Below are 27,853 nucleotides of genomic sequence, written 5' to 3' on the forward strand. Positions count from 1 at the left end.
GCATTTTATGTTTACTATTGAAACTTTATTTTCTGTGTATCGTATATTGATATCATTACTATTGTTTATTCAGATCACGATTCTATAGGATTATACTACGATCCGTCCTTTATTGCTATCATACTATTCCCTATAACATTGATAACGCAACATTCCATACTAAAAATAATAGTAATAAGCGGTATTTCACAGGAGGTAAGAATTATATTTTAATATATTTCGTTTTATTACCGATGCTTATTACTAGCCTATCGTGATAGTGTGAATAGAACAGGAAAATCAGCAATGAATATTAAAGTTAAACTTAATCATAGTATTATTTCAGGGTCTACCAAATTGTGATGCTTTCGATTCGTCTTTAAATAAATATAAATAACAAAATACATATTCAAAAATAGGTTTAGTGGCGTCATAGTTGACTGCACGCTATGTCCATAACAACAAACATTTTAGTCTTAATTAAACCTGCAGTAACAAAGTGCAATATAATAAAAAAAAATATTGTACATAAAATTGAATTCGTTTAAAATTATTAATCATTTTTGATTGATACATTTAGGTGCAAATTACACGGTTATTTTAATTGCGCATATTATATTACGATATTGTGCTTTATTGTCGTTTACGGTAAAGATTGCGCAATAATTTTCAGTGAACAAAAAGATTGCACAATAAAATTGACCGTCTAGGGAGCTCTTAATAAAACAAAAAGAAGTTTACAGCTTCGTTTCTTCGTTTCGGCTTCGCTTTCTTTTAGCGTGTCTCTGTCATAGACATAATATATTACATCTATGGTCTCTGTACATGATTTTGACATTGACATGAAATGAAACGTAACGTCAATCTTTATTGTGATGGATGATTGATTGCGGAATTTTATTGACTTGAATTGAAAAGTTGTTTTAATAGCAAGTGAATTTTTGTGTTCTAATTCTGTTGAATTAAACAATATATAAAAATGGAAATGTCAGATTCGGAGGATGAAAACAAGGAAATTAAAAGCTTTGAAGAAATTCATGATGAGATCCAAGAGTATAAAAGAAACCCTGAAACTTCGGAAATGTTTGTATCTGGATGGGATGATGCTGATCAAGACGTCGATGTGGTTAAGGATCCCAAAGGTACACATATTTTATTAGTTATTTTATCTTCTGAACAGCAAGACTGACATTAGCAGATGCATTAATATTCTTTTTCTGTTATTACAGCAAATCCCATTGACTATGTTTTGTGGGCAGCAGAGAATGGTGAAATCTGTATTTTGAGAGAACTACTGAAAAAACAGCCAGGTCTTGTTCACGCACAAGATGCTGATGGCTACACACCACTTCACCGGGCAGCATACAGTAATCATATTGAGGTCATATCATACTTATTAAGTATTGGAGCTAACTTAAATACTAAAACACAGCTCGGGTGGACAGCATTACATTCTGCATCTAACTGGAATAATTATATAGCTGCTGCTAGACTATTAGCTGCTGGTGCAGATCCAGGGGCCCTGTCTGATGGAGGTAAGCAAAAATATAATTGTGTATGTAAATAGGTGTATCTAGAATGTAAATGTCTGTATAAATCTTTGCAGTCTTTTTCTTTAATTTTTTTTTGTTTGAATCTTAATAAAAGTTCTTCAAAAACTACAATAATTGTACGTCACAAATAACATGATAAACTATTGCTCAATATTGCTAGCAAGATTGCTTATATAGACATCTTTCTGGGCGTTTTTTAACTCTATATATTGGGTATATTCCTCAGTTATGTAACAAATAGTCCAGTCAAATTAGACCAAATGAGTGTGAAGTTACATTAATACACAACAAGCTGAAATTGGTGAGATCGTTTAAAATATAATAATAAACAAAATTTCAAAGTACCCCATGTTTCCCCTGTGTGCAAAAAAAATATATATTCAAGGTCAAAGGTAAAAAAATATGTTTTTATTTGCGTTTTCCAGTAAAAACAGCTACCAATGACTGTTAGTGAAAATATATTTATTCCATTTACTGAACAAATAAGTGATAGTTCAACATTTGCCATTGTTTCAGGACAAACCCCCATGCATTTAGCAGCAGCAATTAGTCACTGTAAGTCAACATTGTTAATTTTGTTTTTGAGAGATGATACTGTGGAAATAGCTCATAAAAAAAATAGTGCTAATGAAACTCCAGAACAGTTAGCTCAAAGACATGGAATATACGGTCCTCTATTTGAGATGGTGTCACCAGCAGTGTCATACATAAAATCTATAGCATTTACTTCTAATCCATATTTAAGACAAAAGTCTGTATAAAGATAATAAATAAGCAAATCAAAAAATATGGATTTTAATTTAACTTGCTAGAAGTTAAATATACTGAGGTTTATTCAAGTAATTGACATGAGTGCAATAAAAAAAAAATATAATTCAAGATTTTTTTATTATATTAAATGTAATGATAAATTTAAACCAGCACAGTCAGAAACCATGATTATTTAGTATTACATTCAAATAATTTTACCTTCTTATAGGCATATAATTTCTTATGCTAATTAATTTACACAATAGCAATTTAAAGACAGTACTTAGACTTAATTTTATTTGTGTGTGCAATGTGCATTTTAAGTTTTTTATAAGTAATGTTAGTGAAGCTACATAATAAAATCATAATATTATTTAAGATATCTTCTTTTTTTATATCTTCTCTTGTAAAACAATAACAGTGACTCGTAACAGTGTTATTCCAAAACATAAAAATAAAAGTAATTTCGATTGACAATCTTGAAGGTAATTTCTTAGTTTTGAGCACCATTTAAGCAAGATTATAATATGGCAGTTCAAATAAACCATATAACTCATGTTTTTAAATCCTTATCTGTAGGCTCTCAATGATAATCTCTCAATTATATGCATCGCACCTGATACAAGGTAAGTATCAGCATGTAGATTTTTCAAACTAGCAATCAGATTTCTTCTGTCAATTTTCTGTAATTCGGTAAGCGATTTTCTTGTTTGCGATGTCATGTATGGCAAAATTAAACAACCTAATCCAAATACTTTACATCTAAGGCAGTTTTTCCATATTTCTACTAAATCTTCGTCCTTTATAACAGGACAGATTGGTAATAAATTAATTGCATTTAAGCACTTGGTTCGTTGACGCTCTGTAATCGGGTAGTCAGCTCGTTGGAATGGAGATAAAATAACAGCACGCCATGCAGTATATATCACGCTATCCAGTTGAGATGTTAGTTTCAATAATAATGGAATCATTTCTTCATATAGAGCTGCACGTAATAGATGAGGAATAAGATTGCGAATTAATTGCGAGGTACCAAATTCACGTGCAAGTTCGGCAGCTGTTCTCAATCCATCTGCGTTACCTTCAGAAGCCTGAAGCAACTGTTCTAGACCACGAAGTTTATCATGCGTAAAGGTGGCCGCTATCCACGGCATATCAATGCTTTCCAAGCTAACGACACCAAACAACTCTAACAATGACATCCATAGCGCATCTCTCTTGCGATTCGCTACTTTGATGGCAGTGTCAGCATCTACTAAGCTCATTAGACACTGGAGAGCTCTTAATTTTTTTGATTTATTATTATCACTATCATCATCAAATGCAATACGAGATAAGTATATAGCACCCATCTTAGGGCATGTTGCTTTCAATATGTACTTTGCCGTCATTAATTCCTTTATATTTAAAACAGTCACCGTTTTACTGTCACCATTGCCCTTGTCGAGAATGTTTTCTAAAATCTGAATCCTTATAGAACTAACATTAATGGAATTCTTATCTGCAATTTCATTAACAGCTCGATTAACATCGTGTCGGCTCATTTTGGATATAAAATCCGGATGTAGGTATAAAGTACGAATGAGTTGTGCTGGCTCTGTTGAAAGCCGAACAAGCTCTTCAGATGCCCAATCAATTTTATATAAAGCGTGCCTTGTTGATAGAGTCGCATACAGCCTTTGCATTTGTCGAACTGCACGATTTCCAGGCTGCTCGGCGGCCCAGCGTTGCGCAAATTGGTAACAGAGATGAGCTGCAGCCACTTGGTCTGCTCCTCGTGCACATCCTTGTAGCACGTAGAAAAGACACGCTCCTGCCCACTCCATGTTGTTAATGTGTCGAACACATCTATGCGCTGCACGTAATAAAGCTTCTTCCTGGCTGGTCAAAAGCCATGGTTCATTTTTGGTATCTGCATCTACGTCATCGTTCCGTTTTCTTGAAGTCATTGTTTGTTTCACGGCGTTGCTGCAAATCATATCTCTAGCAATTTGTGCTGTAGGGTTTAATTCGAGCAAAGCAACAGCGGGTAGCCAACGTTCATACGTTTCTAAAGTTATTTCAGATTTCAAATTCGCCCACTTATCTTCTCGCATAAAAAGATGAAATGGTAACCTGAAGTGACCAATTTCAGGAAACATTCCTTTTACAGAAAACAGTTCATATTCATTTTGTTTAGGAGTACTTTTACGTTTGTATTCTTTCAGGTAGTGTAATAGAAAGTACTCTTTCGTATTCTTTACTTCGGTATCTGTCCCAAAAATCAGGCGATATATGCAAAGATATACTTCATAATAATATGGATTTATAGATACTGCACGACCATGCAGAGTGACTTCACCATTTTTCCAAAAATCGTTCAATATATCTTTTACAAAATCTTTATTTTCTATGCTATGCCAAATAATAAAACATTTGTTCAGATAGCTTTCGTCATTTTCTATGTATATTTGGCGGTGACCTAAATCATCTGGCACTATTTTATATTTCAGTTCCCACGTCGATAATAAAGCTATCAATTGAAGCGATAGGCCATCATTTGTGGAAATGTTTAACGCACGACATAATTCAATAAGTCGCTCAAAACTGGTATCCGGGCTATGCAGCAGAACATAAAACAAGATAACTTTTCCTTCCCAAGTTTCTTCGCTGTTATCAGGTAGAGCAACATCAGCCAAATTGATGTTAAACTTACTTTTAAGTATGTACGGAGGAGGATACGATACAGAACTACCAATTTCTTTGCAGACCGAATCATTGTTGAAAACGAAAGTGCAACGGATAATAGGTGATGAAAGGTACCCAAGTATGTTAGGGGGCAATTGTTCATTATTTCCTCTCAGAATATCTAGAACACTATTATCTTCTTCATAACTTTTCAGAACTAACATTAAACTTGTCATTAATAATTCATCAAGCTCTTGGTATGTGACAACTTTAGCTAACAATCGTTTTGCTATCTCAGACATGTCATCTTGCCATGTTGGTTTCACTGGTTCAGAGTTTATAATACAGTTTGAGACCATTCTCATGAAAGTAAAATCACATTTACTGTTAATACTTGACGATTCCGTTCCTAAACAGTTTGGATATTGTATGGTTTTGTAGAAATTTATCAGTTCATTAATAGCGGTACTCGACGAAATAGGCAGAAATATGTAATGGAATTTCCATGCTATTGACAAGTTTTTCACAATTATGCTAGCGTTGATCAGATTGTTCAATAAAGCCAATTGTTTCATTAAATTGTGAAGATATTCTTCACTGCAGTTCACTATTAGCTCAATTAACACATTGAAGGAATTCAGCAATAGATCACAGTTTTCACCATACTGAAACTGAGATAAAACTGCTGTAAAATCATCAACTGATACATCTTTCGTGGAAAACATCCTTATAAGGTATTCAACAAGTTTTCGCACTTGACAGCAAGTAGAAGTACTTCGCAACAAGGCCGTAAGTACTGAGTATTGAGAATGACATGCTTGTGTTAGTTGAATAACACTTCCACCACGACTAGAGCTTGCAATCGCTCCATCTTGATTGATCCAAGAATTAACTGCATTTTCACAGGTTCTTTCATTACGTATGTCGTTCATATTAAGTTGTATATTATAAGAATTTTTGAAATTGTACAGTGTTTCAATGTCGTTAATTTCAATATCATTTAGAAGATGTGTTCCCTTCATGAAGTCTATATAATTTCTTTCAACACTTAAATTAATTGTGTTTCCACAAACAATTTGTTCATATTTAGCCACCACAGTTTTGAGTAACAACTTTTTTTCCTTTGATGATAAGCTATTAAAATATACCAATGCTTTTCTAGTTTCACAATCCTGTAAGCATCTTTCAATGTATAAAGCATTGCCATAGTTTGAATAAATCGGCATTATGCCTATTATTGCTTTTAAATCTTCTAATTCTATAACTGGTACACTTAAAATTTTATGAAGTACTAACATGTAATCAGTACATGTCATTGGGAAATTATATTTCTTGAGTACCACTTTCGCATTTGCGTAATTAATTTCTGTTTGTATTTCTCTTGAGAGTAATCTTTCTGAATCAGATACAGTAAAGGTTTTACCAGCATTGGTGACTGTTTTTACTGCCAGTTCTAAGACATTTGAATTCCACGGGACATCTAGGACTTTTAGAACTTGTAATAAACATTCAAGTTTATTATTGTAGGAATGGAAAGCTTCCAGTAATATCTGTAGCCGTGCACCATCAATTCCACCACCACTGCTTGCTGCTTCGCTTTCAATGTATGAACCAAGAATTTCATCGATGTCAAATGAATACTGCAAAGCATATGGTGGCAAATAATTTTGCAAGAATGGTGTCAGGTCTTCAGTATAACAACGGCGTAGCATTATCAAAGCTACTTCACTTGGACTCTGAGAGCTCAACTCATTTAACAATACATTGATTCTATATTTATCCTTCAATTCCATTATGTATGATATTCTTGTTTTAAGCATGTCTAGGTCATCCATGGATATAGGTCTTACAGAGATTGATTTAAGAGATGTTTCAAGAATGACTATGATTTCTTCAACGAATTTCAAGCCTATCTTTGGCCAAAATGCAGATTGCTCTAACAAAAAAACTCTTTCCATAGCCCATCTGACAAATAAGTCAATGTAAAATGGATTTTGTTCTAACAGTGATGGAATAAAATTCTTTAACCAAATAATGATGGAAGCTAGTTTAGTACTACTACTTATAGCATTTAAAATACATGCAACATCATCTGTAGTTATAGACAACTTCAACTGAGAATATTTCAACCAACAAATACAAGCAATATCAAAATCACTTTTACATATAAATGTAACACAAAGTTCTTTGGGATTTTGATCAAAGATGTTGATTTCCTCGTATGAGTTATTGCCTGTAAATTGAATGTATTCAATCAAATCTATTTTGATAGACAATTCACTCACTATATTTATTAGATTATTATCATTTAGTGCAAATATTCTCTTTTGAAGAGGGTAAAGCAATGATTTATATACAATACTGAGTTGGCATAGTTGCTGAGTTATTTCAATTAGAAATTTAAAATCATCAATAGCCTCATAAAGAGGCTGTAATTCTGGTAATACAGTTTCTGGTTTTGTTGCAGTTGTAATAGTGTTTACCAACATCATCAGCTGAGCCTTGAGTGTTTCTTGAGATGCTTTTTGTACACTACAATTATCAGTATTGTTATCACTTCCAGCAAGATTTGAAGGGTCTTGGGTAAATCCAGCACACTTAATCTCCACCTGTAAAAGTAAATATTGTATGTTAGTTTAAAATTGGACTGAGGTCTAACTACTTATGGATCACATAACTAGCTCATAAGGTGCTCTCACACCACCAACATTACTGAAGTCATATAATAGACAGTATGTAAGACTTCAGTAATGTTAAGAAAGTTGATAAAAAACATTATAGTAAAATTATGAGAGCCAGCTGTCATTGCAGCCATACTGGGAAGTCAGAGAGCAAGAATCTGTCTTCAAGAGTTTATCACACTATTTGGGTAACCTGGCTGACAAGATCAGATAGTCAGTCACTCCTTGTGAAATGCTGGTACTAGGCATACATCAGAAAGAAAGCCAATTAGTTGGTGAAAAGGTTAAGCAGATGCTGACATTGATTAACCCCAAACTGGTTAAACTTGCTGCATAAAACGTGTGCGTTCGCGCAGCGGAATGTTGTTGAATTTAAAGATTTTAATTATGCAGATAATTAGTGTAAGACGTCCTATAATTGTGCATGGTAAATAAAAATTTGTGTATGCAGCCATTGTGGAGAAATTCACCAAAAACAAATTCCGCTGGGCGAACGTTGGCGAACGTTGTCCTGGCGGAACTTTTTTTAATCCATAGACTTTACAAGAAAAGAGATGTGTCCGAAAATTAGTGTGTATAATTGATTATGTATGAATGAAATCAGTGCATGCATAAACTTCGGAGAAATTCAAGTTTCCGCTACGCGAACGTTTGGCCATTAGCTAGTTTTCATATAAAGCGCTTACATAGAGAGCTGTAGATTTTTACATACGTTGTTTTGAATTTGTTTATATTTGTTTAAAAAACAGATTTAGAAAAAGTCGTAGGGTTTAAAAGATAAAAATATAAACGTAAAATACACTTATTAGGTCTTAGTTCTTAAAGTATGCAGTTTGGGGTCTAGATTTTCACGTTTACACAAACCTTGTAAGTGTCTCCAACATGTTGCCAAGTATCAATGATGTTCCGTAAGTAATTAAAAAGTTATAGGATATTTTACCATGAACAGATCACTGTTTACAAAGCAGTCGAATATCACGACGTTCTAAAGGAATTGCATGGTAAAATGTATGCCAATAATTAGTTTAATCATTCAACTATTCACTTGCAAAATTTCATGTCATTAAATTCAGTAATTAAAGAAAGACAATTATAATACTGACGAAGCATCGAAACCCTACATAATCCGACCAAGTTCGGATAGCTACAAAAAAGCGGCCGTGCCATATGTCTAAGCAACGTTCTTAACTTGGAAGGTTAGTATATTTATTAATATGGTACAGTTGCGTACACAAGCGTTAGGAAAAATAAAACAATTGCATTTCTTGAATGAAAATATTTTTTAATAATAATGCCACTATCTACGACATTTTAGTTAAAATACGTAACGTTTATTAACGTTATTTTTAATCACGTAGTCAAGTAATTTATGTAAGTAATAATAATAAAAATATTTTTGTACACGGATATTTAAATAGAGAAGTACTTGTTAATTGAAAATTTATTTTTATCGTAGATAGTGGCATTATTATTAAAAAAAAATTCAATCAAGAAATACAATTGTTTTATTTTTTCCTAACGCTTGTGTACGCAACTGTACCATTTTAATAAATACTAACCTACCAAGTTAAGAACGTTGCTTAGACATATGGCAGGGCCGCTTTTTTGTAGCTATCCGAACTTGGTCGGATTATGTAGGGTTTCGATGCTCCGTCAGTATTATAATTGTCTTTCTTTAATTACTGAATTTAATGACATGAAATTTTGCAAGTGAATAGTTGAATGATTAAACTAATTATTGGCATACATTTTACCATGCAATTTCTTTAGAACGTCGTGATATTCGACTGCTTTGTAAACAGTGATCTGTTCATGGTAAAATATCCTATACATTTTTAATTACTAACGGAACATCATTGATACTTGGCAACATGTTGGAGACACTTACAAGGTTTGTGTAAACGTGAAAATCTAGACCCCAAACTGCATACTTTAAGAACTAAGACCTAATAAGTGTATTTTACGTTTATATTTTTATCTTTTAAACCCTACGACTTTTTCTAAATCTGTTTTTTAAACAAATATAAACAAATTCAAAACAACGTATGTAAAAATCTACAGCTCTCTATGTAAGCGCTTTATATGAAAACTAGTTAATGGCCAAACGTTCGCGTAGCGGAAACTTGAATTTCTCCGAAGTTTATGCATGCACTGATTTCATTCATACATAATCAATTATACACAAATACGCACTAATTTTCGGACACATCTCTTTTCTTGTAAAGTCTATGGATTAAAAAAAGTTCCACCAGGACAACGTTCGCCAACGTTCGCCCAGCGGAATCTGTTTTTGGTGAATTTCTTCACAATGGCTGCATACACAAATTTTTATTTATCATACACAATTATAGGACGTCTTACACTAATTATCTGCATAATTAAAATCTTTAAATTCAACAACATTCCGCTGCGCGAACGCACACGCATAAAACAAACAGTTTGGATCACAAGTACTTTGAAAAAAGAAACTCGCTGGGTGCTGAAAACAGGCAAAATAGGTACCTATATGATTGAAACAGAATGAGAGGTTTCTTAAGTAATAAACATATATATCATCATTGGACTAAATATTTGTAGCAATATATTAAATATATTACCTTTTCCTTACTCCACACAAGGTAGTAAAAGAGATCATTGTGGTCCAGCACAGGGTAATAATTCCCTTCTATTTTCTCAAATTCATGTATTACTTGAGATTCCTTCAGATCAATAATCCACATTTGATTTCCATTAGTTAAGACTATCTGGTCTTTCCATGACACAATATGATCGAATTTTGTTTTTGTTGTTACATTTTCAACTATTCCAGTTATTGGGCATTTTATCATCGCAGTTCCATCCTCTATGTAAATATTCAAACCATTTATTGAATTCTCTGTTGCCTTAACACTTGAATGCGAGACATGGGCTTTCTTAAAAGGAACAGTGAGTTCATTGGTGTTCTCACTTAATCTCTTCAGCAACTCTGAGGTATCTAATGGAATAACAAAGGTATCTCCACTCTCACTGATGAAATGTAAATGGTTACTTATTCTTCCAATCTGACAGATTTTGAGGCTAGTGTTAGTATCATTTGTTACTTTAATTTGTGTACCTTTTACTACATCTATTGCAATGATATCACCACATTTGAAAACAAGCCACACAAAGTGATCTAATAATATTTTATCAACAATTTCCTTTTCAAATGTATAGTATTCGTTCTGCTCTTCAATTTTTTCATTGTTTTCCAGTAAGTTCACTACTCGCACACTGTTTTTATTTTCAAATAATACTACTTTTGGATATAATAGTTTAGCATCGATGTTAGAAGTAATACAACTATTAAGCGATTTTACTTGAGACAGTGTTATTGTCATGGTAATAAGCAAAATAGGTTGATTTTAACCTTTAGATTTAGTTTAAAAGATTCAGTTAAACTTACAGTATTCGTTACGTTTTATTGTGTAAGTAACCAGTAACAATTTGAAAACTTCGCTTCGGATTCATAACGTAAGTTTACGTCATTAAAATGTCAGTTACTAAAAAGTGTCAATGTCGTTCTGCTGTCATGTCTGTAATGGGAGATTATGTACTCTGTGGTTGTCCTTGATCCAAACCAAGCCCTGGTATTTCCATTTTAAAAAGTATCCCAAGCATGTGATATCGGTCCTTAGCAGAATTCGTTTAGGTCATTGCTGCACGCCTGTTTTTCTACGCAAAATTCGTGTTCAGGACTCGTCTCTCTGTGAGTGCGGATTGGATGAAGGGAGCCTGGAACACATATTTTTTAGCTGCCCCGTAAATTCCTCATCCTTCGACTTGTATAACCGCCTCATTAAATTAAAGATTCCTGTTCCAATTAACTTCCCTTCCCTTTTAACATATTCCTCTCCAGAACTGTTCCACATCCTATTGATCTTCATCCTTCAAAATAATATTAAATTGTAGACTTTGGCCTAGTTAGGCCATCGTCTATGTGGTTGTGGCAATATTTTTTATTTTATTTTATATATATATATATTTTGTGTGTTATATTTCTATGTTCTAACAATTTATCAATTTTTATTTATGTGTTTGTTTCAGTGCCGTCCTACTAACTCAACAAGTCCTACAAGAAGAGAAAGCAATTTTTTTTTCTTAAGTTTTATTTCTTTCTTACATTTTATAATAATATATACCTACTTGCTTCTCATATCACTTGTCAGTGGCAGAATCGTCGACACCAACATCGACGGCATTGATTGCCAGAAACAAAAAATAGAATAGAATGTACTCTGTGGTTGTCTTTTAAGATTGGATCGCACTATAGTCTGTTTTTTAATCTCGTAGACTAAATTGACACTTGCAAAATGTCAAACTTTCTAATAATTTTGCTAGCTCTGTGGTGCAGTGTTGTACTTACGACACCGGTTCGTTGAATCGTAACTTTTTATCTATAATAGACGAATTTAATATTCATTCAAAGTTTTATATTTAAAATTCACGTACGTACACATGGCTGTACGACGTGCTACAAACTGCCAGGGATATCTGACCACGCAAAGCCATGCGTTATCGCGTCTATTAGTGCGTCTATTATAGATAAAAAGTTACGATTCAACGAACCGGTATCGTAAGTACAACACTGCACCACAGAGCTAGCAAAATTATTTGGAAGTTTGACATTTTGCAAGTGTCAATTTAGTCTACGAGATTAAAAAACAGACTATAGGCGGAACTAAAAACGTTTTTCTGAAAATAATATAAAATTCAGGCTGCTGGTTACCGCCTGCCATTGTTTTAACCACATCGCTAAGGAAGTACTGCCCCACTACATTACTCTTTGTTCTACCCGCACTTGGATAAAAAGTGGACTCTAATGCTCTGCCTAGACAATCAACTTTATTGCGCCATTTATTTGGTCGTTCTATCCGTTCTAAAGACGGATGAATAGTGGCACTTCGGCTTACTTTGCCTCGCTGTACTCCTTCATTTGCTCCGATATATTTTCCCGAGTATCTCGCTCCCTGACGAACTTCACAAATAATAGTATGGAAGTTGTTTGCTATGAAGTCAGGGTTTTTCTTAAACATAAACGGTTCCTAGACCCACAATAAAATTCCGAAACATGTATTAAGATATTGTGCAAATGTATTGTCGTTTAGGGTTAATATTGAAAATTGCGTAATGATTTTTAGCGACAAAAAAAATTCACAATATACTTGTAGATCTAGGAGCCGCCTTAATAAAAAAATTATTTTAATGTTATATAACAATTTACTTCTTAATCTATTACAAAGTAATAAAAACAATCATGTAGTAAGTTTTCGCTTTTGTGGTTTTGATTTCAATCTTCTTTTAATTTCCAAAGACCTCTTAACTTTGTCATCAATCTCAGCATGAATTTGTCTTTTTGTCTCGCTTATTGCTTGCTGGTAGCTGCTTGTGAGACGGTCAAGAACATCCGCTTCGATTGTTATTTGTGGGAGTTCAGCCTTGCCACCAGCTTGTATTATTTCCTGAAATTGAAGATTTTAAAATCAAAATTCGTTACAATCTCTTTACTTACTATGTACAATAGAGCATTACGGTCTAAGTTGGATTTGAGAATGTACCTGTGATTGGATAAGTACTAACCTTGAACTGGTTTACTTGATTCTGTAATAGGATAGTAACGGCATGTCCAATACATCCAGCTCGACCAGTGCGGCCCACTCTATGTATATAGGTTTTGATATTTCTTGGGGGGTCATAAGATATTACATAATTGCAGTCAGAGATATCAATACCTCTTGCTAAAGCATCTGTCCCAATTAGGCTGCAAGTGAAATTATTAACAGAAACTTAAAATAACATTTTTAAGCACATAATGCATAAATACCCAAAGGGTTAACTTACACATTGATTTCTGATTGTGTAAACTTTTTTAGTACACTTTCCCTTTTTGACTTGTCCAATGCTGAGGATAATTCAGCTACTTTAAATTTACCACTACCCCAGGTATTAAGCAGGACAGCTAATCTGTGGGCTGCCTCTGCTGCATTAGTGAAACATAACACTTTGTCCCATTTTTGTTCAGCTAAGAAATGATAGAGCACAAGTGGTTTGTGCTCAGCATCACATGTGATACATTGCTCTGTTAATTCTTCAGGTGTGGCATATAGCCTTATTTGGTCCTCATCATCAAAATTTTGTGATTTGGCAGCAGAAAATAATTTAGGTTGAAATAGACCCCACTGTTCTAACTTCTCAGGGTCCTGAGACAGAGTTGCTGAGAACAGCAATTTCTGGGGTGGAGGCTTTTGTTCAACTAGACTGGACCATGCATTGAAGTGGCGTCCAGTCATTAGCTCATTCTCCAGTTTGATGTGTTTGTCTAAATGATAAAGCCAATCATTTTGTATGTGATCCATTATTCTGTCTGCTTCATCAATAACTAAAAATTTCAAATGTTTCAAAGAAAATCCTTCTGTGTTTTGTAGGTGTTCTACTAAGCGTCCAGCTGTGCACACTATAATGTCAATTTCACTAACCCATCCTGATGATTCAGCTGAAATAAAAGTGAACAATTGTTTTATTTACAAAACCTTCTTTTCACATTCCCTTTAAGTATAACAGGTCTTTGTTCTGTACTTACTGTATCTGACAATACTTTGTTGCTCCTGTTGCAGTGGTGTTGATCCTCCCAATAATGCAACCTTTAACCGTGTCTTCATGCAATATTTTTTAAATACCTTCGCAACTTGTGCTGCTAATTCTTGGACTGGCAAAACCACTAAGGCTCTAACATGGCATCCAATTTCATTCATGAGAATCTATACAAAAATGAATACAGTATTTTAAATGTGAATTAAATAATATAGAACATTTAATTACTGAAAACAAAATAATACCTGTACTATAGGCAGGACAAAAGACAGAGTTTTTCCACTACCTGTTGGAGCCGAGACACAAATATCATGAGGCCAAAATGGGTAACTTAATTTGTGTTCATCCAGGATAAATGGAACAACTTTTTCTTGCACAGGAAACAAATTTTTGACACCTTCACTTAACAATGTAGTCTTCAGTGTGCTGTGTAACCAATCTTGGTCCTCAACAGAACAAGATGATGATTTTAAACTTGTTGATATGTGAAATGGATGTGATAGCCAGAAAGGCAATACTCTGGAAACCTGAAAAAGTAAATATGCTTCAATTAATATATTACTAAGTAATTAAAGGTTACTTCTTCAGAATAGTAATAAGTCATACCTTCGCTTTTTTTTCAAAATCATTAACTCCTAAAACCTTAAATTCATGGGAAGGTTTAGCCTTTTTCCTCTCTTGTTTCTGTACTACGTTAGTACTAGTATGGACTTGAGGATCTTCACTCGCTGTATCCAGTTTTTCTTTATCTTTTTCTTCATGTTCCTCTACAACTATTTGGGGTTTAAGAGTAATAACATTAGATGGCTTTTTGGTAGCATATGCTGATTTCCTTTCTGCAATTCGTTTCTTCAAATTCTCTAAATGCTGAGCTTCCTGTTCTACTATGTCTACAACTTCATCTTCGTTCGTATCTCTATATCTGAAAAAGAAATACAATCATTTGATTAGGATATGTTTTTTGATATGTTTTCTGATTTATCTTAATTTTAGACAGTATAGATATGATACCTATTGATGACGAATAGATCCATGGTGTTGATATAAAATATTGAATTATATTTTCAACGTTAAAATATTATTTCTTTATTCTAGCCCCATGCTTACACACACGACTTGCATTTTATAACCTAATTCAAAAAGTCAAAACAATCAGACTGTCATTTAGACAGATTCCATAGAGTATAGTAAGCACGTAAGCACAGATTTACTATAAGGTGGCACCTAGACCTAAGTGAAATAAATCGATAATAGCACAGATTTTGTCGCTAAAAAACATTGCACAACCTTCAATATTTAACCCTTAATCATCGATATAATATGTGTACTACCTACGTAGAATTTAAGTCAATGCCCTTAGTAGTGCATTTTCATTGACCGTCGAGGGAGTGTCTAACTTTGAATGATGAACTGCTGATATTTTATTCCCAGCTCTAGTTAATGTACAATGAGTACATGAACCACTGTGTGAAATACAAATACTCTACTGTTTGTCGAATTTCTTTTATCGGTTGGTTGCTCAACTCTGCTCGGTACTTCTGCGAATCCTCCTCTTTCGAGCTTTCGTAAGTATAATAGTACCTTCAGGTGATAATATAAAATCTTGTACATATAACAAAGCTGCTGGCATGCTGCTGCTAGCTTGCTTCTGTTATCGTTCAGTTTTGGGACAAAAGTACCCAAAGACGCAATATCATCATTTCATAAACTCTCTTGTTCTCTATACTCTACAGTGAGTATCAGGGGGGGGACAGTTACCTTGACTGAGAGTTGTCGTAAAGAAAGTAGCGCCATCTTATACATGAAACGTGAAAACATGCCATATTGCTACCTATTTCACGATAGATGTCTCTGTAAGTAGATTGAAAATTAATTATTTTACCTTTTTATACAAAAATACGAGAGTATTTCAATAATTAGAAGATGATTTAAATTACGAATTCTAGTTAAATTTGGTTTTTAAAAATTCTCAATCTGAGAACCTATCTGACCTTTTTGTTAATTGGTAATAGTAACACATCATACTTCACAAGATGACCGCCATCATAACTTGCGCGTACGCTTGTCTGTGTATTTTGGTCATTTTTGTGTAATTCCTAGCAAATAAATATTTGATTTTAGTAGACCTGCTTACCAGTAAAAAGTATTTTGTTTAATTTTCCTGTTGTAATGTATTTCAAAGCATAACAATAAGAAAATTAAACATAACTTGTTACCGGCGAACGGGTATATGGGGAACTATGCTTATGTTTATAAATACATATAGGTAAGTATACGTATGTATAGCACACATTTACTTTTGGTCGCAAACTCCAGATGGCGCTTCAAAGTTGCTTGCATAAAAACATCGCGAGAGGGCTCTCTTTTTCCATAGTATTATTTTACTCTTTGGTGAGTATGGTGAGTAAAATAGTGATGTGACATAAAGATCATTTGATTCGATTAAATACGTTCCTCGAGTTTCACATTCCACTCGATCGCTGGGTAAGAAACCGTATCCAGGGTTCACCTGTTGTAGCAAAAATGATTTTTTCTTTATTTCATGATAAATTATCAGAGTCTAGCACCTTATTTGACTTGCAGACATTTTGATACTATTATCTTATAGATATATAGTTTTTTTAATTTAATCTTTGGTCTTTCAAGTATATTTTATGAATTTGAGCGATCAAATGCAAATTGGGCCAATAAATTTGTAGCAAATACCAATAAGGCTATGAAACTATTTATATATTATTATTAAAAACACAAATTCATGTGAAATCGAATGCAATATGCCACAGCGAATATTTAATCGATTTCATTTTGACAAGTCCTAAACTTGTCCTATTTTGTCTATACAATTTTAGCGAAGCACCACGAAGCAAGTTTTCGATTCGTCGCTTTTATTTCCCGAATAATCATTCAAATGTTTTTTCTTCACCAATTACTCATGATAAATTGTTAACTTTATCTTTATTTGGCTTTTGTAGTTTTCTATTGTGATTTCAGAGACTGAACACATTACAAAATGGCTAGTGTATCCTATCAAATTGCAAATCTTCTAGAGAAGGTAAGCCGGCGTTCTCATAATAACACAGAATAGAATTCATTAATCGTTCCCTAATTGCGTGCTAATAACATTGTCTTAAAAAATGTGTTCAGATGACATCGAACGACAAAGACTTCAGGTTCATGGCTACTAACGATTTGATGACTGAATTACAAAAAGACAGTATAAAGCTTGACGATGACTCGGAGAGAAAAGTAGTCAAAATGCTCCTTCGCCTCCTGGAAGATAAGAACGGTGAAGTGCAAAATCTAGCTGTGAAATGGTATGTGATCTTTATAACCATACTCACATCTAAAGTGACTTAAATTAATGAGTGAATTTGAATAATACCCTTCTGTTATATTACAGTCTCGGTCCTCTAGTGAATAAAGTCAAAGAATATCAAGTGGAGGGTATTGTGGACACACTGTGTGCAAACATGCTCTCAGACACAGAACAACTGAGAGACATCAGCAGCATTGGCTTGAAAACTGTCATATCGGAACTACCATTGGGCTCCAACACATTGGCTGCTAATGTGTGTAAGAAAATAACTGGAAAACTCAGCAGTGCTATTGAGAAGGTAATCCTTTTATAACATTAGTGTTTAAGTCAGTTTAAAAATAAATAACATACAAACCTTATACAAGCTTGAGGTGATGATGAATGAATGTGCTCTTATTTTAGATTTTTGTAAGTTACCATTAAGATAATACAGTAAACCCATTGATATTATATTTGTTGGTATTATCCCACAGTTATTTTGTTCAATAATAGCTCAAAATAAATACCATTTTAAATTTCAGCAAGAAGATGTTTCAGTTCAACTGGAGGCTTTGGACATATTGGCTGATCTGTTAAGCAGATTTGGAGGCTTGCTCATATCTTTTCACCCCATGTTACTCAATTCACTTCTGCCACAACTCGCTTCACCACGTCAGGTATTTTGAGATAAATTTAAATAACTATAGTATTTATAATTACAAAGCTATATGCATATGAAATTATCTATATGTACTTCATATAATTAATGTTATTTCGGTGGTTGTGTTCATTGTGATGATTTGTATAATTTAATTTCTCTGTGTAGTAAATATAGATAGAAATTGATGATCATGAACGTTTAGTTACCATAAACTAACCATGCTAACATCATTTGTACAGGCCGTCCGTAAACGCACCATAGTTGCATTGTCACATCTGGTCATGTCTTGCAATGCGTCATTGTACAACAAACTTATTGATCATCTGCTGGAGGGGCTGAGTTCCTCCACATCGTCCAGTGTCAGCCGCACTCACATACAGTGTATTGCATCTATTTGGTAAGATCACATACATAATAAAAAAAACAAGATAAACTTTATGTTATAAGGTATTAACTTAGCTAAATGTTTCAGTCGCCAAGCAGGTCATAGATTTGGAGAGCAGCTGTGGCGAGTTGCGCCACAGGTCCTAGAATATTCTACTGATGCTGATGAAGAACTCCGTGAGCATTGCTTACAAGCTCTTGAAGCCTTTGTACTTAAGTGTCCTAAGGAAGTGCAGCCCCATATCCCTACAGTAAGGATTTAGTTCATTATTGTACTTAGAACTTGATTTAGGATAAAATAAAAAAAAGTCCTTTCTGCAGTAGATGATAAACAAATGACTCAATCTTGACCTTTGCCTCTTTAGAGATATGTTACTTATTCAACAAATTTGTTTGTTTCTCTAGATAATCGACCTCTGCCTGAAAATGATCACTTATGATCCTAACTACAACTATGAGGATGAAGAGGAAGACGGTGGAGGTGAAGATGAGGAGATGGAAGATGAATCCTTCACTCCTGATGCTGAACCAGAGTCCGATTCCGAAGAGTACTCAGATGATGATGATATGTCCTGGAAGGTAAGATAACTTTTATACTAAGAGCCGATTTTTCAATCGCCACGTAATTTTTGTCTCAAGAATGCTTGTGTTTGATTAATTTGATGGCTTTTGTACAAACAACCACCATATTTACTTGTTGATTTCAAATATATAAATGGTTATTAAATTGAAGGTATTGAGCGTCCAAAACTGACCATCTTATTAAGATACAGTCACAAGCTATTGTTCCATAGATTTGAATAAGTAGTAGATTATCAGTTTTTAATCCCTCTTGCGTTTATCCCCAGGTGCGTCGTGCGGCAGCGAAGTGCTTAGAATCAGTTATCGCAACTCGTCACGAACTACTTGGTGAAATGTACCAAACTGTATCACCCGCTTTAATTGCTAGATTCAAAGGTACATTGCATTACTTTTATTCATTGTACACCAATCACATGTAAGTTCTAGGTAATAAACAGCCTTTTTGTTGAATGTTCTAGAACGCGAAGAAAATGTGAAGTGTGATATTCTGAGTGCGTACACGGCTTTGTTGAGGGCTACCCGTCCCCCACCGGCTTTGCAAATTACTATCGTGCCGACCGACAATTCACCGCAAGCTTTGTTGTTGCAAAGGGTAAGTCTAATTTATTATTTTTAAACTAGGAAAATATCACTCTTTTGCATGTAGTTTAAATTATAGTGTAACTAGAAAAGGGATGGTTGAGCTCATTGGTGACGCCTAAATGAAGCCAGCAGTAAATAATTTACTTTCCCATCAGATTTTCTCTTCATTCTACATGATTGGTATTCACATAAGATTTTAATGTGCTTTTATTTTTTCATTTAAAGTAAAAATGATTACGACTGTAGTGTCCACACACTACATTCGTAATCATTTTTACTTTTAATACATTAAGTCTCAGCGAAGTCGCGCAACATAGAGGATATATAACATAGAGGACACTAGAAAATTAATTAAACCTAATATTGAAGAAGGGTGAAGGCTTAAATCGGGGAAAAATACTTGCGCGTTTTCGCTATACCTCGCGCAGTTTTTATCTCATAAAAATCCTTTTTGTTGCGCTCCTATCGTTCTGCGCTGAGCCTAAGAGATACGATGTGGTGAGTAGAGTAGCTAATCCTTGTTCGTGGTGCAGGTGTCGGGCGTGGTGCGCGGCGCGCTGCGCGTGATCCGCGGGCGCAGCGTGCGCGCGCGGGGCTGCGCGCTGGCGCTGCTGCGCGAGCTGCTGGCGGCGGCGCCCGGCTGCCTCGTCGACCACGCCGCCCGCGTCATCCGCGCGCTCACGCCTGCACTCACGTGAGTAGAACAGATTTTTTATTATTAAGCTAACCTATTGCGGATTGAAACCGTTCTACCTTTTGTTTTGCGATCAGAATTTACTTGTATTACAGAATTTATTTGATATTATTTGTAAGGGTACTAACTTCAAAATAATAGGTTTTTGTAATCTGTAGTAAGTTAGGCAACACAGGGGCTAAAAATCTGTGGAGACTTATTTTCTGAGTTCCTGCTCATATCTTCCTTATTTGAAATAGAAATTCCCTTATACATAATAATATCTGGTGAAAATGTTCTAATGTGATGATGATGTCGAACACAATTGTTATGGTTTTGTATTTAATTTTATAGGTCCAAATCTTGCGCTTACTGAGAATATAGTATTTTTATTTTAATCAGGATCTTAACAATTTTTATCAAAATTTGACCTTTCCTACAGTGACAAAAGCACAGCGTCCTCCATGAAGATCGAGACACTAGTGTTCGTAGTGTGCCTAGTACGCGGCCACCCATCGGCGACCATGCGACCACACGTGGCGGCTCTGTTGCCGGCAGTGCTGTGCTGTGTGCACGACCCCTTCTACAAAGTCACTGCTGAAGCCCTGCGAGTACTCCAGACTCTTGTCAAAGTTATGCGACCTTTAGGTAAGTATCATTACGGAAATGTGTTATAAAGTTCGAGACACTAGTGTTCGTGAGATGGTAGTCAAATTACGAGGTACATATGTACTTGTTTTTTAAATTCAGTGATCAAGAGTCTGACGAAGGCGGACAGCCTAAATATTGTTATTTAGGCTGTCCGCCTTCGTCAGACTCTTGTAGGACAGGTTATCGGACCGATTTTTTGTAGAACGGTTTTACTACGATTTTATGACTTACTTTATGTAGGACGTATCTATGTGTTGTACTACTGCTATAAGTGTATACCTGTTTGTTTGTGTGTGTGTGTTTTTCTTCTACAAAGAAAAATCGGTCATTGACTAATGACGTCACTATTCACAACAGATCAGGTAGAACCACCATCAGAGACAGAGGAGATGCGCGTGGAGCCACCTCCGGAAGAACTGCAGAAGTTCATCCCCGCGATGTACGAGTGCACGCTGGTACGTCTGCGCGCCACCGACATGGACCAGGAGGTCAAGGAGAGAGCTATAGCTGCTTGCGGACAACTGCTATGCCATTTTGGTGATTATTTGCAAGTACGTTCAATATTTGTTTTATATAAATTATTATTTACTTTATGTATTTAAATTATTATGAACTAATATGTATTAAATGTTGCATTTCTGATAAAAAAAGTGTATTAATGATGATATATGTATGTACATGATGTCATTTCAAACATATACGTACTTATCAATTTTAATACACATTCAGTCCTATGTCAAGTTTGCTGGAATTAAGAATATCTTTCTTCTTTTAGACTAAGTAGTATTTATATTTATGGTACATTCATAATGTTTAATTTCTTTGTCAGCACGAGCTTCCCGTATGTCTCCCAATATTCTTAGAGCGACTGCGCAACGAAATCACTCGCTTGACTACCGTGAAAGCTCTCACCAAAGTAGCTTCGTCACCTTTGAGGATTGATCTTACACCCATTCTGGTAAGCTATTATATTATATTTCACAAAACATAGTTAAAATATTTAAAACATCGTTGTTTAATTAATAATTGTTTATTTTAGTCGGATGCTGTACCGATTCTCGGATCATTCTTGAGGAAAAACCAGAGAGCTTTGAAGTTGTCGACACTCGTCCTTCTTGATACTTTGGTGCAAAACTACAGCCACGCTATTAGCATAGAGCTGTTGAGCAAGGTATGTACTATGTATTATTTCTTCACTTGTTTTGTTTCCCGAATAGATCTAGGCTTTTGTTATTCACGTTCGATCAAAGCTGATGATCATTTTTCGCGCGCGGCTGGCCCTAGTGTAAGCAGTACACGATGAAGGTCCTATAATCCTATCCTATAAGTCGCATCTGCCACGTGAGTCAAAATCAACAACCGTCCCAGTTGAGAGTGTGCGTACAACTGAAGCTGCTTCGATGCAGTCTCCCTGACAGTTCACGGATTCTTGTTGCTTGTTCGATTTGCCGCGTGGTGTCGCGCACGCTAGCGAATGTTCGGGGGTTTGCCGCGTGCACTTTACGCACGTGGCACGTACTTTGCTGCTCGTATGCTTCGGGCGTGTACGTTCTAACTGGTTGATTTCAGAATATTTGCAAAAGTGCAAAATATGATTATTTAAAGCTTGTTCTGATGCACAGGTGCTACAAGAGGTGCCGGCGTTAGTGTGCGAGGCGGACCTGCACTGCGCACAGACGGCGCTTGCTTTAGTTCGCGGCGCCTGCATCCGCTGCCCCGCCGCGCTCACACCTGAGGCGCGTCACGCGCTCACCCCGAACATACTCGCGCTTGCCAAGTCGCCGCTGCTGCAAGGTGAGTGCTAACTGTGCAGGCGCTGGTGTGTCACGCTGCTCCGATAATCATCGCCCGAGCCTTTTCCCAACTATGTTGGGGTCGGCTTCCAGTCTAACCAGACGCGGCTGGGTACCAGTGTTTTACAAGGAGCGACTGCTTATCTGACTTCCTCTACCTAGTTACCCGGGCAACCCAATACCACTTGATTAGACTGTTGTCAGACTTACTGGCTTCTGGCTATCCGTAACGACTGGTAAGGATGTTGAATGACAGTTTAACGTGCCCTCCGAAACACAGTTTGGATCCGATAAATTACATAAATTATTTTGACCATTTTTCATTTGGGAACATGAAACGGTAACACCCGACGTACGAAACCGCGTATTTTATTGTATATCGTATATTTATTTTCTGTTATTGTATAGGTGGTGCTCTAAAGGCGATGCTAGGAGTATTGAGCGCGTTAGTAGCCGCTGACGTAGCGGGCTGCTCGCGCCGGGAGCTGCTGGCGCTTCTAGTAGCACCCGTACACCGTCTGCACGACCACAGCGCCTCTGCACATCATATCAAACAGGTACCTACTGCTGGAAACATGTGAATCAATGTATGTTTAATTTAACCGACTTGAAAAAACGAGGTTCTCAGTTTGACCTGCATGCTTGTTTGTGCGCAATTATCTCACGTTGGGCTGAACTGATTTGTTTGACATATACATATTATATTTATTTTTCAAGCACAAGAGAAGGTATATGTACTATATAAAATCTGTATTACCTATATATTTTTATGAAATTTTTATAAAAATGTTATTCTTACTTACTTTTGTTGTCAATTTACTTTCGGTATATTGCAAACTCATTATATTCGAAAGACATCACAACTCTTAAACGAAATCACATGAAATAACAATTTCAGCTGCATTTTTTTTTGTTTTTTATTGTATTCTCTATCGTTTCTTTAGGCGTTCCACTCGCTCGCGAAGTGCGTGGCGGCAGTGGTAGTGGAGGGCGGGTCGGATGCTCTGGAAGTGGTGCGCGGGTTCCTGCGCGACGCCGCTCAGCCTACATCCGACGCACATCATATGTTCGCTTTGTTGGCACTCGCCGAGATCGGAAGGCACTTGTGAGTATTGCAGTTTTGATTACTAACCTGTTGTGTACTAATCTGTTGTGTGGTGTACTAATGTTAAAGCTTCTTTAAATCTATTGCAGACTCTTTGTCAACAAGATAAAATGTGTTTAGTAAGAAAAAGTGTTTTTTTAACCCCCGACGCAAAAACGACGGGGTGTTATAAGTTTGACGTGTCTGTGTGTGTGTGTGTGTGTGTGTGTGTGTGTGTATGTGGCATCGTAGCTCCCAAACGGATGATCCGATTGTAATGCGGTTTTTTTTGTTTAAAAGGTATGTCAGTCGGGAGTGTTCTTAGCTATGTTTGGTGGAAATCGGTTCAGGTCTTCAAGGTCATCAGCTCGTTTGCTAGATGTCATAGGAATGTTACACGCTCAGTTTACTTGCAAGTATATGTGGGATCTGAAATTTGAAACACTAATGTCTTTTGGAACCACTGAGCTGGTCTGCTGTTAGGGCACGAAGGTAGGAAACGTAACCCTGAACTGCCTTTTAGTAAACCCATCGAGTTTGGGCTCGTTGAATTTGTCTTGATGAGTTCTCTTCATGTTTCTGATTGACGAGAACCTAATGCTGCAAATGGGATGTGGCGGATGAAACCCTGGAATGCCGGAATGAAACGGATAAACCGATTTATATTTTTGCTGAAAATCTAGAATGTCCAACGGTTAATCTTTATTGTTTCTCAATCTGTGCAATTCTCCCAGAGCCAGTTTGTCATGAGGATTGTTAAACAACTTCCTTTGGCCGAGATCGCATATAGCGACCCCATCTTGAGATAATATAAATTAAATAAAAAACCCCCGACCCAAAAAAGTACGCAATAATTATGACAAAAGGTTGAAAACGCTAAACCCTATAAAAAGCAAAAAATAACTTTTAACACTACGTAAACTAAATTTTGTCGTGTCGGGGGACCGCTCTAATTCATTACTTTAGATACGTGTTTTTTTTTTAAACGAATGTTGTAATTAGGTAGGTATCATTAGATTTATGTAAGTATTTATGAAGGTAAAAAGCGGTCCCCCGACACGTCAAAATTTAGTTTACGTAGTGTTAAAAGTTATTTTTTGCTTTTTATAGGGTTTAGCGTTTTCAACCTTTTGTCATAATTATTGCGTACTTTTTTGGGTCGGGGGTTTTTTTTTAGGATCATATTTTGTTGGATTTATTGTGACGAAGTGTCTTCCTTATCAATTAATCCTTCGATTTTTTATGCGCGTGGAATGGTTGAAGAAAACGTGTAAAAATGAAAAACGAACCTTTACCGATATTTTATTATAGTTGTTTTAGAGGCATTCTAAAAACTAATAACGAAAGACATTGTTCCCAACTGAGTGCCCATACGATGCCTCTTAATTAATTATTATCATTCCCTTTTAGAGACTTAAGCTCCATACCTAACTTGAAAGAGGTCCTCTTGGCGTCATTCACTCCGTCATCGGAAGAAGTGAAGTCGGCCGCCAGCTACGCTCTCGGGTCCGTCGCTGTGGGCAACCTGCCCGAGTTCCTACCCTTCATACTGGGAGAGATCGAGGCGCAACCTAAACGGCAATATCTGTTGTTACACTCTTTGAGGGAGGTAAGATGTCATCTTAAATAATTATAGTTTTAAAAAATGTAGTAAAAGAATGTTATCAACATAGTGAATATGTACATATTTACTGAATTTTTAGAATAAACATTTCATTTCATTTAGGGCAATTTCTCAATAGTCAAAATTGTTGTTTGACTAAAATGTTTGATGTTTTGACAGTTTTTTATAGAAAATATGTTGAACCGCCATATTTATTCCTCAGATAGAAGTTAACTGACGATTGAAAAATTGGCCCTAAATATGATGATGATTTCATTTTGTTATTTGTTGCCAGATAATCTCATGTGAATCGTGCACGCCTGAAGGCGTGGAAGCGTTGAGACCGTTTATACCTGAAATCTGGGTGCAGCTGTCTAAGCACTGTCAGTGCGCGGAAGAAGGATCTCGCAATGTTGTGAGTTTTTTAATAGTTTTGTAGCATTGTATAAAACATCTTTCATGTAAGTATAGCATGAAAAGAGGTAATAAACTTGTTATTTACTCAACAATCTTGTTCCAGGTGGCCGAATGCTTAGGAAAATTATGTTTACTAGAGCCTCAAGACTTATTACCACACCTTAAGGAGTTCCTCAAGTCGCCCGAACCACTCACAAGGACAACTGCCGTCACTGCCGTCAAATTCACGATATCAGATCAGGTAAGTTATTCCATTTATTTTTGACCGCTGAAATTTTCACAGGTGATTATTTATGTTGCCGCTTTTACAAGAATTACTTAAAAAAAAAACTATCATAAAATAAGTATTTTTACATTTATGTGATTTTTGTACGTGTCGAGTCCGACTCGCAGTTTGTCAGTTTTTGTACATACAAATTTTTATTGTGAAGTATTGTTTTCCTCATTTTTGTGTTGTTATATGCCACCTTTTCTTCCCAACAAAAACACAAAGGAAGTGGTGAAGGGTGGGCGTACTGGGGGTGGTCTTTTATTTTTGTCGTTCGAAAAGTGCTGATTTATTAGTCTAATTTGAATAAACCTCTTTGAGTTTGATTTTGCCGAGTTCGACTCGCATTTGGCCAGTTTTTGTATATGGAAATGTTGACGTGAAAACATATATTTTCTAATTTATATATTGTTGTTAGCCGCAAGCGATCGACCCGCTGCTGCGCGGCTGCATGTCGGAGCTGCTGGTGCCGCTGCGGGACCCGGAGCTGGGCGTGCGGCGCGTGGCGCTGGTGGCGTTCAACTCCGCCGCGCACAACAAGCCCTCGCTCATCCGCGACCTGCTGCCGCACGTGCTGCCCACCATCTACCAGGAGACCAAAGTCAAGGTAACCTAGATATACACCTGGTCTAGATAGCAGTTACTTTATAAACATGATTTCGAACAAGGGGGTGGGTTATACGAAGGAAGGAAAGATGAACGGAGATGCCGCAAGGTAGGGTCGGGCGGCTTCTTCTAGGTCAAAATGATCAGCTACGATAGACCTTAACGGTTTATTTGATACATCTGACGGAGATTACTGGTTTTACAAATCACGCGCGAGTTTAAAGGCGTATGAGGGCGTAGCCACTAACGTTCCTCGTCTCCCAAACACCTGCATTTTGGCACCGCTAGTTTCTTAAGAGATTTTGCGATATGACATCTAAGCTAAGCATTTTGTTATCCATTAAATAACCCTACCTTAATTATATATTAGTAATCATATGTAAGATATCTAAAGATGAAATATTAATCTCCCAACAGAAAGAGCTAATCAGAGAAGTAGAGATGGGTCCCTTCAAGCACTCCGTAGACGACGGTCTCGATTTACGCAAGGCAGCATTCGAGTGCATGTACACATTACTGGGCACGTGCCTGGACCGGCTGGACGTGTTCGAGTTCCTGCGCCACGTGGAAGACGGCCTGCGCGATCACTATGATATCAAGATGCTCACCTACCTCATGTGTGCTCGTTTAGCACAGCTGTGCCCCGCTGTTGTTTTACAGAGTAAGTTCATCGTAGTTATAAGTTTTTTTTTCTGCAGGAAACCTGTGTATTTTTAACAGACTTTATAATATTTATTATTAGGTAGTTTTTTGAGTAAATAACGAGTATCTTTATTGCTCATTAAATTTTGATGTCTCATCGAATTGAGCCTGACAAGTGGTCAAGTCTAATCACGTTCACTGTGATTGATGTGCATACCTGTAATTGACTTATTTACACAAACCCTTCTTATGTAATACCTAATTATCGTGTATAAGTTGTTGGTGTGCCTTATATAGATAAAAGTCACCTCAAAATGCAATAGAAGATACTGCTGCTTCTTAAAAGCCACTTAGAAAATGTCCTCTAAGAGAC

The 27,853-nt window shown here is 36.0% G+C and overlaps 4 protein-coding genes across 5 annotated transcripts in view; 2 read left to right on the top strand and 2 right to left on the bottom strand.

Moving 5' to 3' along the window:
- Nucleotides 1-823: 823 nt before the first annotated feature.
- LOC110380489 (ankyrin repeat domain-containing protein 49) lies at nt 824-2,662 on the top strand. Its single transcript, XM_049836311.2, has 3 exons — nt 824-1,121; nt 1,209-1,514; nt 2,049-2,662. Exons 1-3 carry the CDS (start codon nt 959-961, stop codon nt 2,291-2,293), a joined length of 714 nt encoding a protein of 237 aa, XP_049692268.1. The 5' UTR covers nt 824-958; the 3' UTR covers nt 2,294-2,662.
- A 140-nt stretch (nt 2,663-2,802) lies between these two features.
- On the bottom strand, nt 2,803-11,127 carry LOC110380472 (uncharacterized). Its single transcript, XM_021340478.3, has 2 exons — nt 10,228-11,127; nt 2,803-7,558 (listed from the first exon to the last, which is right to left on the bottom strand). The coding sequence occupies exons 1-2, from the start codon at nt 10,987-10,989 to the stop codon at nt 2,852-2,854; spliced, it is 5,469 nt and encodes a 1,822-aa protein (XP_021196153.3). The 5' UTR covers nt 10,990-11,127; the 3' UTR covers nt 2,803-2,851.
- A 1,718-nt stretch (nt 11,128-12,845) lies between these two features.
- Nucleotides 12,846-15,411, bottom strand: LOC110380477 (probable ATP-dependent RNA helicase Dbp73D). The gene is made up of 7 exons (XM_021340482.3): nt 15,251-15,411; nt 14,846-15,161; nt 14,485-14,766; nt 14,229-14,406; nt 13,490-14,141; nt 13,229-13,409; nt 12,846-13,110 (listed from the first exon to the last, which is right to left on the bottom strand). The coding sequence occupies exons 1-7, from the start codon at nt 15,271-15,273 to the stop codon at nt 12,904-12,906; spliced, it is 1,839 nt and encodes a 612-aa protein (XP_021196157.3). The 5' UTR covers nt 15,274-15,411; the 3' UTR covers nt 12,846-12,903.
- A 1,642-nt stretch (nt 15,412-17,053) lies between these two features.
- LOC110380488 (cullin-associated NEDD8-dissociated protein 1) overlaps nt 17,054-27,853 on the top strand; it is a 574,273-nt gene continuing 563,473 nt past the window's right edge. For both annotated transcript variants that reach the window (XR_010278155.1, XM_049836316.2), the window contains exons 1-22: nt 17,054-17,291; nt 17,384-17,553; nt 17,640-17,853; nt 18,077-18,211; nt 18,435-18,592; nt 18,668-18,830; nt 18,985-19,158; nt 19,428-19,536; nt 19,620-19,753; nt 20,277-20,437; nt 20,859-21,064; nt 21,425-21,618; nt 21,897-22,025; nt 22,107-22,238; nt 22,690-22,861; nt 23,269-23,417; nt 23,805-23,965; nt 25,355-25,553; nt 25,843-25,962; nt 26,068-26,205; nt 26,651-26,839; nt 27,256-27,499. Coding sequence is in view for 1 of the 2 variants with exons in the window: in XM_049836316.2 (XP_049692273.1) it covers nt 17,250-17,291; nt 17,384-17,553; nt 17,640-17,853; nt 18,077-18,211; nt 18,435-18,592; nt 18,668-18,830; nt 18,985-19,158; nt 19,428-19,536; nt 19,620-19,753; nt 20,277-20,437; nt 20,859-21,064; nt 21,425-21,618; nt 21,897-22,025; nt 22,107-22,238; nt 22,690-22,861; nt 23,269-23,417; nt 23,805-23,965; nt 25,355-25,553; nt 25,843-25,962; nt 26,068-26,205; nt 26,651-26,839; nt 27,256-27,499 (3,493 nt within the window). In the remaining variant the exon portion in view is untranslated. The remainder of the gene's footprint in view (nt 17,292-17,383; nt 17,554-17,639; nt 17,854-18,076; nt 18,212-18,434; nt 18,593-18,667; nt 18,831-18,984; nt 19,159-19,427; nt 19,537-19,619; nt 19,754-20,276; nt 20,438-20,858; nt 21,065-21,424; nt 21,619-21,896; nt 22,026-22,106; nt 22,239-22,689; nt 22,862-23,268; nt 23,418-23,804; nt 23,966-25,354; nt 25,554-25,842; nt 25,963-26,067; nt 26,206-26,650; nt 26,840-27,255; nt 27,500-27,853) is intronic.

The sequence above is a fragment of the Helicoverpa armigera genome, chromosome 3 (assembly GCF_030705265.1).
Source record: "Helicoverpa armigera isolate CAAS_96S chromosome 3, ASM3070526v1, whole genome shotgun sequence".
In the NCBI taxonomy this organism is placed as follows: domain Eukaryota; kingdom Metazoa; phylum Arthropoda; class Insecta; order Lepidoptera; family Noctuidae; genus Helicoverpa; species Helicoverpa armigera.